The following is a 14,294-nucleotide window of genomic DNA, read 5'->3' on the forward strand; positions in this document are numbered from 1 at the left end:
AGCCTACCTCCCTCACCTTGGAAATGTCTACCATCCATAGCAAGACCCAGAGTACTCCTACGTCTGCCCCTCATCACCTTGTGGAGCCAAACTCCAAGTCCTTCGTCAGAGACCTCCAGAGTCAGTCCACTTCCCATGCCTATCACCCACCCCACACACTGAGCCTGACTGAGTTCCCTTGGAGTCTGAGCCCAGAGTTCTAAACAGGACTTCAGATCTGGACCAATGCTAAAACCAAGAGTACCTCAAGACTGAAAACCAAGTATTATTGCACTGGTCCTCAGTATTATCAGATTAGGTAACAGCATTACATAAAAAAAAAAACCAGCATCCCTTTTTCTGCTACCTAAATACACCTTATGATCAAGGACAGACATCCATCACCTTTTAGAGTAACAGAATGACAAAAGGAATTCTAAGCAAGTGGAACTGAGGTGCACACAGGCACATAGGCAGACACTCAGACACAAACTCAGACAGGCACACAGACAGGCACAGTCATTTTAATATATGACAAAATAGACTTCAAACAAAGGGAAGGATAGTACATCATTAAAGGAGAAAAATCTATCAAGTGGATATTGCAATTCTAAACATTATGCACCAAACATAAGGGTACTCAGTTCCATAAAAGAAACATCTACTCCAGACCTGCTGGAGTTATCAACACCCCAGATTTAACATTATACTATGCATCTATGGTAATAAAATTAGCTTGGTGTGATGGTTTGTATATGCTTGGGCCAGAGACTATTGGCACTATTAGGAGGTGTGGCCTTGTGGGAGTCGGTGTGTCACTGTGGAATTGGGCTTTAAGACCCCAGGTCCTAGCTGTCTAGAAGTCAGTATTCTGCTAGCAACCTTCAGATGAAGATGTAGAACTCTCAGCTCCTCCTGCACCATGCCTGTCTAGACACTGACATGCTTCCTGCCTTGATGATAATGGACTGAACCTCTGAACCTGTAAGCCAGCTCCAATTAAATATTGTTCTTTATAAGGGTTGCCTTGGTCATGGTGTCTGTTCTCAGCAATAAAACCCTAACTAATACACTTGATATTGGTATGAAAACGGGCATCTTGATGGGATATAACTGAAGACCCAGACATAACCCCACATGCCTATAGACACCTGATTTCTGACAAAGAGGCCAAAAATATTCTGTATCTTCAACATAGAAATCTAAGAGGATGTGAAAGGAAGGACAAATAGAATAGAGTGTCATAAACAGGAAATCAGAACAAGGATTTGATGGGAAGTAGAATGGCATGACAAGGTATAGGACAGACTATGGAAAGGGACAGTAACACTAAAGGCCATTTGAAAAGCCATGTAGACACCTACAACTGTAGAGACTCTCTAAAATTCATAGATATATTAATAAAACTTAAATACAGTTACTATATAATGGGGAGGGGAGACAGTACCCAACTAGACATCATATGCCAGCAATGAAAACACTCAGCGTCAGGATAGGCTACATCCTGTGAGTCACTGGCAAAACATACCAGGCTATTGCCAGTGTTATTTGGTGTCCTCTGTAACCTACTGGTAAGACTCTGAGGCTGAAGACACCATATCCTTACGTCATCAGACATGGAAAGACAGAAATGATGCTCATGCATATGCTTCATCCTTATTGACAACCACGGACGATGCTGGAAGGTATCCTGCATACTACCAGAGGAGAAAGGTAACCATCACTGTCATCCAGCTATAAACTACCACCTACAACTATGACCTGCCTGCAAAATATACTGGTACAATAGTGTCACAAATTCTATGGAAGTAACCAGCCAACCACCTCTTGATTTGGAATTAGCCCCACTTCAGGAGATGGGACTCACACCTGACACTGTTAATGAGGCTTAACAGGCTATGGGCTTGGGGAAAAAAAATCTACTATAATTATTCCAATAAATTAACATAGCAAAACAATGATTCCTAATGCCATATTACTGTATTCATAGGTCAGAGCATTGTGGCACCCTTATCAGAGAAGCTTCTTGAAATAGATGGGAATCCACATTGTGTAGCTAGAGTGCACACACACTGGATGACATGCAGAGGGTTAGACTTTGAAGCACTCATCTTTAAAGCACACACACTGGACGACATGCAGAGCATCAAAAGACTCTGAAACGCTCATCTCTAAGTGGGATGACTGTCTTATACTTCTCCTGTCAAGCCTCAGGAGTCTATGTAGAGGAGGAGGTAGAAAGATTACAAAGAGCCAAAGGTGATGGATGACCTCAAGGAAACAGTGTCTCCCAGACACAGCAGGATCAATACACATGTGAACTCACAGAAACTTTGGCAGTGCCAGTAAGACCTGGAGAAGTTCAATACACACAATTAAAATCCCAGCATGGAAAGAGGGACCTGTACACAGTACCATCCCTGGCTGGGAAGCTATGGAGTGCTCAGGAATAGTTTGCCAACACAAAATGAACTCTGTGGGGTTTTTGTTTTGTTTTTCATTTTATTTGTTTGTGTGTGTGTGTGTGTGTGTGTGCATGTGCCTTTGTTTGTTTGTTAAAGAGAGAGGAAGAATGTGAAGCAGAGTGAGTAGGGAGAGGTGGGGGGGGATCTGGGAAGAGCTGGGGGAAGGGAAAGAATATGACGTAACTATACTGTATGAAAAAAATGTAAAGGAATTTTTAAAAAGAAACTAACTACATTTATTTGGCATCTGTGTGCCTGTGTGTCTCAAGGTGCACTTGTGGAGGTCAGAGGAGATGTTGGAGTCGATTCTCTTGTTCTACCACATATGGGATCTTGGGATTTAACTCAGGTTGTCACTTTTGGGGACAAGCACCTTTGTCCATAGGTACCATCTCGCTGGTTCCCGAACATACACTCTTAGTGCTATTTATTCATTATTTGACAATGTCATATACTATATCCTGTTTATATCCATTCCAAAGCCTCCCCTCTCACTAACCTTTCGTTCTCTCCCTCTTTTTTAAATAATTCTTTATTTATTTTTATTTTATGGGCATTGGTGTTTTGACTGCATGCATGTCTATGTGAGAGTGTCAGATCCCACAGAACTGGAGTTACAGACAGTCCTGAGCTGACATGTGGGTGCTGGGAATTGAACCCAGGTCCTCTGGAAGAGCAACCAGTGCTCTTAATCTCTGAGCCATCTCTTTAGCCCCAAGTTCTCTCTCTTAAAGAAACTGTTTTTGTAACCCTCTAAGTTCAACTATTGAAATGTTGACCGAGTTGACTGATCTTTCAGCTTGGCCTCATGTGGGTGACTATAGCAGGAGGGACTTTATGACTGTAACAGTCGTGTCCTATCTAGAAGTCATCCCTTTGAGGCACTCCTTCCTATACTCTGACTCTTACACCTCATCTTCTATGATGCTGTCTGTGCCTTGGGTTGACGGAGTTCTCGATAGGTGTCCCATTTTGGGTCAACACTCAAGAGTAACTTACCGAAGAGTATTTTTTGAAATGCTAGCACATCATCCACAGGAAGACAGAATTAAAGCACAAGAATCGACTTTTCTACATCTCTTGGTTGCTAACACTTTACCACACAGACCCAGGTAATACCTGCTTCTCTGTTCATCCTTCCCCTACCACAGGCTCGGATCAGATGGGTGCATCTCATCCCAGTCATGAAGGACCATGGAAATCAAACCACCAGATGGTTAGTCAGTGATATCCTTCAGAGGCAAGGGAGGGAGTTTTCAGAACCAAACCTCAACTCCTCTGGGATGTAATTCCTCTGCTTGCTATCCCAGCACTTGAAAGGCTAGACTGAAGCAGGAGGATGGTTAGTTTTAGATCAACCTGAGCCACACAGCAAGTCTACCTCAAAGCTAGAATGGAGTTGCTTGTGCCAGCCCTTCCAAAGGTAACTCAAACCAGGGAGAAACGGTTCTTGTGTGTGGCTGCCTGTCACTAACTAAATGCAGTTGTGAGTGAGATCTCCTTGTAAGAGGCGATGTTTACAGAGACTGATTAGAACTCCAGCATCATGGAGAGACTGGAACGTTACGAGTCCAGAGGCTAATTGCTTTATCTGGAAGCTAATTGCTTACCCACCTCTGTGTCAGAACTAACGTTCTGTGACTAAGAGACTAAAACAAATAAACACAAACCCAGCTTTTGAAATCTATTAACTTAGCGGGCTAATATCTTCCACCAACCCAAAAGCTAAGAATGTCATCAGAGAACATCTGATGATTCACAGACCAGCTTCCCCCATCTTGCTATGCTATAATCATCTCTCTGAGGTATCCAGTGATGCGGTTCAAACTTGCCTTGATTTAGCCCTTTCTTGGTTCTGTTAAACTACAAAACGTCTTTAAACTGCTTCCACGTTGGAAGATTATATTCAGGGAGACCTAAAAGTATATTCACATGCCACGATCTGTCTCTCATACATGCTCCGGAATAAACTGAGTTTTTTAATTCCTTTGAGGCGGTGAGAGCTGATTCTTTGGATGACACGGGGCACCCTTGATTCCCACTTCCGCTTATACTTGTTTCAGGAACGGGAATCTTTTTACCTCAAAACGGAAGTGAAATAACTAAGAGGGGGACCCGCAATTGTCCTGGCAGGAATGGAGGTGTTCTAAAGAGACACTGGAGCTCCTCCTTTTACCTCTTAAACTGCCGACATAACAGACCCTGAGACATTGGAATCTCCTCCAGGAATATCATCTGAGACCATGTGGGAGTCTGTGTCAAAAAAGCTGTGGCCTTCCCGGGAACTGTGGTTGGGGCAGAGTGCAGAATGTTCTTCCCATGAGGTGGCCTTCTAGAAATTATTGCACAACCTATAAAGAGTGGATGCCCATGAAATCGAGGACAGGAGGGGTACACCCTGGGATGTCCATGTTATCTTTGTGGGAAGGCTGAAGTCCCGGGAGGAATATTCATGTCCAAAGATGATAAGACATACATACTACCCAGTGTTTCCCCTTGTCGTTCTTGTATTTGCTTAAACTCTCTGTAAACATCATGTCTTGTTTTGCTTGCTTTAATAATAAAGGCGTGAGAAGTGCTTTATTTACTCGGTTCTTGCGTTCAAATGCTTAGAGTCCCCTACAAAAATCTTTGGCTTATCATTCAATCCATGGAGAATTTGTTAGCCTTGCTGGTTGCTGTCCGCTGCCGGGATCGATCTAAAAAGCCAGTAAATGTCAGAAGCCTCGTTCCAACATCAGAGGAACTTGTCTCAGGCAGAGATTTCACACAGTTCTGACAAACGCCACCTACTAGGAGAGACTGGAGCCTTAGGCAATGATGGCGGACCTGAACATACGTTGAGCATGACTGATTAGTTGTGTACACCTCTGCATTCCACTTAAACTCAAACCTCATGACAGGACCCCAAAATTGGACTTGAGAGCGGTAGGAGGACAGGGAGGCAGTTCGTGTGACAGTCCCTAAGTCAGCCCTAGTTGGGGCTCAGCAGATTCCCCCCTTGTTAACTGCCTAGCCAGTCTGATCAAGCACCAGGGTGAAGAAGAGCTCTCCAAGGCGCCAGGTCCTGAACAGCCAGGTCCAGCATCCACCAGGTCCAGCACCTTGGCTGGCTGTGGCTGCGTCTCGCGCGTCCCCTTTAAGAGCCGTCAAGTGCCCGTGACGTCAGGGCAGGAAGTGTTTGAGGAAGTGGCGCTGGGCTGGCTGCGTGGGGACCCCGAGTTTTCATGTCCTCAGCGGGTGTCGCTGGCGGCCCCGCGGCCCCCGGGGCAGGTGAGTCCCACGCGAGGGCGGATCGCGGCGCGTGGATGGGCTCGCCCGGGTGCGCGCTCCGCCTCTCTCCCGGGTCCGTGGCTGCACCGCGCTCGGTGCGGAGCGGACCCGCGGGCGGGCCGGGCCGCAGCAACTTTTATTTGTTAACTAAACCGATCTCCCAGCCTCCCCTGGAAGGGCAGCCGCCGCCTCTGCTCCCCCTGCTTCTTGAGCTCCAGTGTCCTCACTTCAACTTGTCCTCTCTCCCTACTTGCCTCTAGAGTTAGCAGGGCATCGATATGAGCTGGTCACCTTCCCTCCCAACCCAGACATGTGGGGCCTGGGAAATGAAAGAACGTCTCGGGACCGGGGGATTTGGAAACGTCATCCGGTGGCACAATCAGGTAGGGCCCTGGCACCAGGGAGGGCGGGTGAGCTTTCTTGGCGCCTCTTCTGTCCTGGCCCAGTGTGGATGGGTGGATCCTAGCCTTGGCGTGGTCCAATGGGAGCGTAAGAAAAGGGACAGCAAAGGGGACCTGTAAGCTGCTCAACGGACTCTTAAAGACCCTAATATCCACGCCACTTAGAAGAGGGGAAAGTAAGCTGTCATTCCAAGTATTTTGAAATTATATGTGTACTAATATTTAAACTAACACGTAATACATTACGTAGTGATAAATGCTGTAGAATACAGGCAGCGTTAAAAGATGAGAGCAATAAAAAGCATTTTAAATAACAATGTGCAGCCCATATAATGCTGAGTGATTTGGATCTGATTATTAATCTCATTATTTTAGTCCTTATGTGTCTGACGTGAGTTGCTCGTGTTAAAAGTTTCCGTTCTTCCAAATTTTTTTGTTTGGGCTGGTGGTACGTACACTGAAATCCCCGGCAGGACTCTCTTTAGTTCACTTGTTTACTGTACGAGACTTATTTTTATCCAGTTTGGGCAATGAGTCCGTGATAATGCCTAAAAACATTACCTGTGATGTTTCTGCTGGAGAACACTTACTTACCTCAGGATACTGTATAACTGTCAAACTTGGGGTCACAGCATGTGCCCTAAGCTGAGTCCTCAATAAGCCAATTAAAAATATCTAATTAATAGTAGAAAGCAAGGGACGGACAGACCCAGCAAACCTCCCAAGTCCATCTCCATGATGATAAAATTAGATCAAGGTTCAAATAGAACACCAAGGATGTGCACATCAGCCAACCACTGGCCTGCTTTTGTCATCCTGTGAGATTTTCTGAGAATGTGTTAGAAATCTGTAGACCAGAAGACAAATTCCCCCTCTGGCTGGTAGCTTTTCCTCTCCCAGCATGAAATTTCGGGGGACTTTCCCATCTCTCTGGCATCCAATGTTCAAAAGTATCTCTTTTAGAACATCTTCATTTCTGCCAGGCCAGTTACCCAACCTCCCGAGAGATCCATGGGGGGTTGGGGGAAGTGTTCTCCAGAGGCCTATTTTTAGTATTTTAGGATTCCAGTGTTGGGCAACACTTGGGAAACTCACCAAAACAAGAGGCCACTCTTCTAGGAAATCCTTCCTAAACAGCTAAAATCAAGGTCTTGACTCAAAGTTAAGTGGTCCAGACAAGAGACTAGCTTGGTTGGCGGTGGTGGTGATGATGATGATGGGGAGAAATAGGCAGACTGAAGAGATATTTAGGAATAAAAATGAACAGGACTTGGGTGGATAGAGGGGTGGGGGTTGGAGTTCAGGAGGAATCTGGCAGAAGTGGTGCTGGCTGAAGAACCTGCCTGTTTAGGCCTGGAAGCCCTCTACTGTCTTCATGGACTGATCTCAGGGAAGCCCGAGGGCCGCTTTGGGTTCATAGAAGAAATCTTTAACCCACACCTAGGATCAGAAGATGCGGCATGCCTTCTGTTGAACGCGCCTCTGTTCCGGGGCTCTAGAGGCATGCAGCTAAAACATGCTAGTTGCACTCAGCATCAGTTGTCTTCTTGCCACATCATATGTTGTCTCTTGTCTATAGGGAAGAGAATAGTGGTAGCTATCACAGAGAAATTTCTTGAAAGAGCCTAAGTCAGAAAGGGGCTCAAGAACCAGGGTCATTGTTGCAAGCCTATTACATCCCAAGATTGGGCTATGTTTCTTACATGCTGGGTCTGTTTTGCCCTACCATGAACATTACCCTACATGCATGCTTTACTACCAGGATTGACAACTCTAATTTCTGTTTTATAACAGAAGCAATCAGAAGCACAGTTAGGTCATATATGGAAAGAGGCTATGTATGCTGTTAACACATACATCTATTCCAGTCCAGGTGATATTCCCTGTTGTGGCTTCTGGTTGGAGCTAGAGTTTAGGACATGCCCTACACATAACCAGTTATTCTGTAGGTGCTATTTAGTTCTTCACAATCTGTCCAAGCCATTTTTGAAGCACCAAGGAAAAACTAAGGGGTATTCAAACGTAGCAGACGACCCTGCTCCGATTCCCTGGGTTCCTGATACACTTAATGTGGGCTTGACAGTCTTTGTTGTCTAGATACACCCCTAAATCTCCAGCCGAAGGCTCAGCACAAACCATCTGTGCTTCAGGTAGGCTACTGTTTGCAGCAGACCTTGAAAGACAAAGAGAGGAAAAAGAGACAACTCCGAGGACCTCAGCCTGCAGCTCCTTTTGAGGGTAAACAGGAGAAGGAGCCACACGTGCTCCCCACCACACAGCACTTGGTTGGAATCCTGACTGTCACTTGCTAATTCTTGCATTTGGGTCGCAACTTCTGGTATGCATCATAGACCCTCAATGTGACTGGAAAGACATGAGGCAAATGTACCGTGGAAACATCCCAGGATCCTTTGCAAATATCACGTCATCAGTGTGCTCTAATGGGAAAGAGACTGGCAAGCCTGGCAGATCAGTGCTCACATGGTAGGAAGTAGAGAATGTTCCGGTTGTTAGAAGGCAAGGGGTTATCAGTTATTCTTCCTGTGAAGTAGCGCTAAGCTTTACTGGTAAGACTAAGGTCACTTCTGTGTGTGGAATGTGTGATCTTGGATCTCAGTTCCCGTAAGGACTTATTACACATGGGTCTGAGCTCCATGCAGGCAAGTGAAGAGATGACACCATCCTTAATTTGTCTTTACCTACATCGAATGAATTCTTAAAGATATGATTTAATAGACAGTCATAAGGATATGCTCGCTCGTGTAAAGATACTAATGACTAATGCTTAGCAAGAATCCTTATCATTTGCCTGCTGGATGAGGCACCAACACCTTTAACCTGATCGCCCACCCGGGAGGCAGAGGCAGGCCAGTCTTTGTGAGTTCGAGGCCAGCCTGGTCTACAGAGATAGTTCCATGATAGCCAGGGCTACGTAGTGAGATCCTGTCTCAAAACAAAAACAAACAAACAAAAACAAAACCCAGAACAGGTGCTGGCTATGCCAGGTGCTCTGTCTCTAATTTGCTGCTTGCTCAGTAGCAGGGGAAGACTTGGAGGAAAAGGAACTTCATCAGGTTCTTGAGAGGAAGTGGACTGTCAGGAAAGGAGACGATTGAGTGGGTAGAGCAGCGTGTAAGGAAGTGATAGTGTCATGGCTTGCCCAAGGCTCCCTAGGGACGAGACCCTTCATTTTCTTTTAATTGGCATCCCTGGAAGGGTCAAGTTTTTCTCCATCTGTGATAAAGAGCCAGAGGCCCGCCAGCCTCAGAGCTGCAATGTTTACTTGCCCAAGGAGGCAGCAACACCGTTATCCCTTGAGTCTGCCCTGGCCTCTGTGGGCGAGACGGGAGCCCGCTGTGTTATTTTGTGTCTGTCGCAGGGAGACTAAAGAAGCTGTGGCCCTTTATCACAGGGACAGGTTGTGTCCACCACTTGTTATGTCCGGAATAAAGATGAATACACACCTTTTTTTATTTTTTTAGAAAATTATTTATTTTATTCTTTGAGATTATAATTACATATTTCTCTCCTCCTTTCCTCTCTCCAGACTCTGCCATATACCCCTTCTTGTTGTCTTTGAAATTTACGGCCTCCTTTTTCATTAATTATTGTCGCACACACATATATGTTCCTAAATACATAAAAACACCTGCTCAGTCTGTGTGTGTGTGCGCACCTGTGTGTGCGTGTGCGTGTGTGTGTGTGTGTGTATGTTTTCAGAGCTGACCACTTGTTACTGGATAACCAATTAGTACATTCTTCCCTGAGGAGACTGTCTCTCCTACTCTGAGTCCTCCTCAATCTCCTGTACTTATTTGCGTAGGCCTGGGGCCTCCTGGGTTTTCCAGTCCACATCAGCATGTCCATTGTTTTTTTTTTTTTTTTCTTCATCAGCTCATGTATAAGCAGTCTTGTTAGCAGGGCTTTATCTCTGTAACTTCTGACATTGCTAGGAGAGGTATTCTTATAGCAACCCACCTATCACCCTCGCTCTTGCCATCTTTCCAAGACCTCTTCTGAACTGATCTGGAGCCTAGGGTACAGGAGTTGTGTTGTAGAGTGTCCCAGACCTTTACTTTTTAGGTACTTATTTGAGGATTTTGTAGAGCATATTTTGGTCATATTTACCCCCCTCTCCCCTCTCCCGCCAGCTTTCACCCCACTTCCCTGCCCATCCACCTTTACATCTAAAAAAAAAAAAGTCTAATTTGTGCCCCTCCCACTGAAGTGTGGTTGACCCTGCCGCAGAACACACCCTTAAAGAGAACCGATTCTCTCTCTCTCAGCAACTATAAACTGCCACTAGCTGCCTAGCTAGGGGGTGGAACTTCCTGCCTGCCTCCCTCTCCAAGCTTGGGTTTTCCGTGGCTCTCCAGCCTCTGTGCACTGTCACGACTGCTGTGAATTCTTACGGGCAGCTTCCTTGTTTCGCCTGGGGAACACCGCTTTGTTATAGTTCCTCAGAACCTCCGACTCTTAGAATCTTTCCAGAATGATCCCTGAGCTTAAGGAGGAGGACATGTGATACAGACGCGTCATTTAGGGCTGAGCACCCCACCTTCTCCCACTCTCTGCACTTTGACCAGTTGTGGGTCTTCGTGTTAACTGCCATTCACTGCGAAGAAGCATCTCTGTCTAGGGTCAAGCGACACATGTTGTGGCTGGTACCATACTTTTGACTCCCCAGCCTGGATCCCATCCATGTATTCCTTCTGGTCCCATTTCACAGACTTGCGCCCCCCACCCTTTTTTCCTGAAACATTGATATTGTGGGGCAGGACCTGAGAAGGAGCCTGATGACTTACTAATTGTCTCCTTATGACACCGTTGCTGGTTGAATGGTTGGTTATAAGCGTGGGTTTTCTAGAATGAAGTTCTAAAAGGAATTGGGGGGGGGTCGGTGTTTGGTTGGTTGGTTTGGTTTTTTGTTTGTTTTTGAGTTTCCCCTGAATCATTAGGAGGCTAACCACAGGGAGTTGAGTTGCCTCTTCTGTTTTGTTTTTTTGTCTTGTTTTATATAAACTGGCTTTCTACCACCCTCGTTGGCAGTCACCTTTAGGCTTTATAATACACAGACATACACAAGATTTGTATTCTTCTATATAAGGCAAAGAATAGCAAACTTTAAGGACCTCCAAAAATCAGCTATGTTCCATATAGACAATAAAATCGACCCTTTCTCTTTTATTGAGAATAAAGATCATTTTTAAACCGTATTCTATGCAAAGAGTCCACTTATTAGCAAGTTGGAGATAGATATTCCTAGTTTGGTTTCTGCGGCTGTGTCAGACACTATAACCAAACCCAGCTTAGGGAAGAAAGGGTTTATCTGGCTTACATGTCCTTCACGAAGGGAAGCCAAGTCAGGAACCTGGAGGCAGGACCTGAAGCAGAGACTGTGGAGAAACACTGCTTACTGCCTTGCCTTCTATAGTTTGCTTGGCCTTTCTTATAAAACCCAGGACCACCTGTCCAAGGACAACACCATCCACAGTGGCCTGGGCTCTCCCAGGATCAACACCATCCACAGTGACCTGGGCCTTCCATATCCAATTGTTAATCAGGAAAATGCTCCACAGGCTTCCCTGTAGACAATTAGCTGGGGACAGTTCTTCAGTTAAGGTTCCCAGATAAAAACTGTTAACTTATATCAGATTGACAAATAATACAAATTTAACCAGCACAAAGATAGAACCCAATCTGGCTTTCCAAACTCAGATTCTTGATCTGGGGATCCTGGGCAAAATGAAATCATTTACTGCTGTGTGAATTTTCCTGCTGATGGACACGTTCCCAGTGTTCATAGTTCATGAACAAAAATAATAGACAACTATGTAAGGAGATGTTTGCTTCTATCTCAGACATCCCTAGGCCTTAGAAGTTAGGATTTCCTTGCTGTAGGGCTCAGCTGAGCTGACACAGGCAGTTCTAGTCTCTGTTAGCTAAGTCTGAGTTTGGAGATTGAAGGCTGTTCTCACATCTTCACTCTGCCTGTCAGTCTTCATTATGTACGTTATCTTGGCTCCTGGGTTGAGCCAGCTAACAACTGCGTCTCACGTTCTGACATTGGGCAAGAGATTACAGTTGCTCAATGCGCAGCTACACTGGGAAGTTCCCTCAATCACAGTGGATCTGATCCTCTGCTGTGTTGTTTGTAGAGAGCATCCTCCTTCGCAAAGGGCATCCATACCTTCCTCTCCTGAATCTGTGACATTGCATGGCAACGTGGATCCGGGGTGCCTATCAGCTGGCCTCAGATTGGCAGACGGTCCTTGCTTAGATGGGGGTGGGCCCAGTGTCATACTGGGGTCCTGAAAAGTCAGAATGGAGGCAGGAGAGTCAGTGTGGAACTAAGAGTAGGTGAGAAAGCTCCAACTGGACATTGGTGGGTTTGAGGATGAGGAAAAGGGTCTAAGCAAAGGAAAATGCCCAGGCTTGGGCTGCAGGAGGTCATGGGTGATTTCCCAATGCCGGAGGAAGAGAACACAGCTCTGCTGACAACTTGATTATTGACAAGGGAAACTCACCTCAGACTTGTGATGTGCAGAACCGTAAGATGTATCTGTGTTGGTTTAAGCAACTAGGCTTGTGGCTAATTCACTACAACAGAACAGGAAAACAACGCTCTGCTCCATGTGTTGAAGTGAGATGTCTAAAGCAGACTCTTTAGTCTCTGAGTATAGACTCTGTCTCCCTCGGGGAGCATAGCAGGACATGTAGCATCTCTATGTAACCAGAGAACCGCCAGAGGTACCAGCTATAGGAGTGTCTGAACCACAGATCTTCTGCCGTGAGCTTGCCCCCTCCCCCCACCCGCTTCCTCTCATCTGCAGAATCCTGCTTTCCACAAGTCTAGGCTCTCTCGGACAGTCTACCTGACTAAAGGCCAGTGTAGAGTTCTTGAGTCTGGGTAATCTGTTTTTAATGGTAATAATAACCTTTACTTAGTCAAGTGAATAAAACTCGTCTTCCAAACATTTGGGAAATAACTTAAGATAGATTTTTCTCAGGTGGCCATGTTTCTCTTAAATATATTTTTCATGTGTTATTTGACAATTTTGTACACGTACATAATATTTTTGGAGCATGTTCGCCCCATTACCCTCTCTTATCCCTCTTCCCACTGAACCCCTTCTTGTCAATGCGTCCTCCCGTCTTCATGTCCTGCAGGTGTGTGGCCCCTTGGGTTTCATTAAGGTTGCTTACATGAGCCTGGGTGGAGAGTTAGGCTGATTGCCTTGTAAGGCTGAAATCAAGGTTCCGGTCATTTCAGACAGGGGCTCACTCTCACTTAAAGACATGTTTTCCACTGTGCCATCCCAAAGGTCTCTACATGGTAACACTGAGATATTATCATGGCTGCCCGTAACCCCATCAGGTTCTCCGCAGTTCACCTCTTAATACTGTTACAAAAGTCATTTAAGTTTCAACACTCTAACCTCAGTAGTCGGCATTAGTGGGATTTGCTGTTGATGAATCCACCTTAGAACTGGGCAAAAACACATTTGAGTCCAAACACTGACAGGAAGTGAAACCCAGTCGGTTTGAGACTAGGCAGACAAGTTAGAAGCTCAAGGCCTCAAGGTATGGTGTTTCCCGAGCTGTGGCTTCTGAGTGTCCATAGATTAGAGGAATCTTTCTCTAGTATGGTCTCTCACTCTTGAAGACCAGAGATGGACTTCTCCCTGGGTTCAACTGTGTAGCCACAGTGACTGATTCAGCAGCCATAGGGAATACAGTGTTAGAAGGAAATCAGCTCTTTAGAGACAGCCTCAGAATCCGGGCCAAAAATCGGATACTAACAGACAAAAGGAAAGGAACGAATGACCCTGGGGCAGACCCTGGTTAATGATGCCTCCTCCCGTGAGTGGCCCTGGTTAACGATGCCTCCTTCCATGGACAGCCCTGTGGAGGCTGTTGAGGTCACAGGCATGGATCCGTAGCTGCACCATGAATGAACTCTGGAAACGTGTCTTTAAGTGAGAGTGTCTGTTTAAAATTACACACGTGTGACTTGTTTTATACAGACTGTCTAGAGCATGGAAATCTGTACAGACAGAAAGTAGATGGGTTTTGTTTAAGGGTTGGAGAGACCCCAGAGATGATGGGAAGTAGAGTTTGTGGGTAGGGACCCTGCTCCAGCATCAGTTGTACTTTTGGTTGTATAGTTAGAATA

At 45.6% G+C, this 14,294-nt stretch overlaps 1 protein-coding gene across 3 annotated transcripts in view; it reads left to right on the top strand.

The window, feature by feature from the left end:
• The first annotated feature begins 5,603 nt into the window (after positions 1-5,603).
• Ikbkb (inhibitor of nuclear factor kappa B kinase subunit beta) overlaps positions 5,604-14,294 on the top strand; it is a 47,060-nt gene continuing 38,369 nt past the window's right edge. For 2 of the 3 annotated variants that reach the window (XM_028782899.1, XM_028782900.1), the window contains exons 1-2: positions 5,604-5,717; positions 5,978-6,100. In XM_028782899.1, coding sequence (XP_028638732.1) covers positions 5,996-6,100 — 105 coding nt within the window. In that variant the 5' untranslated portion in view covers positions 5,604-5,717; positions 5,978-5,995. The remainder of the gene's footprint in view (positions 5,718-5,977; positions 6,101-14,294) is intronic. The other variant, XR_003713297.1, reaches the window with a different exon arrangement.

This window comes from Grammomys surdaster, unplaced genomic scaffold (assembly GCF_004785775.1).
Source record: "Grammomys surdaster isolate TR1022 unplaced genomic scaffold, NIH_TR_1.0 919, whole genome shotgun sequence".
In the NCBI taxonomy this organism is placed as follows: Eukaryota; Metazoa; Chordata; class Mammalia; order Rodentia; family Muridae; genus Grammomys; species Grammomys surdaster.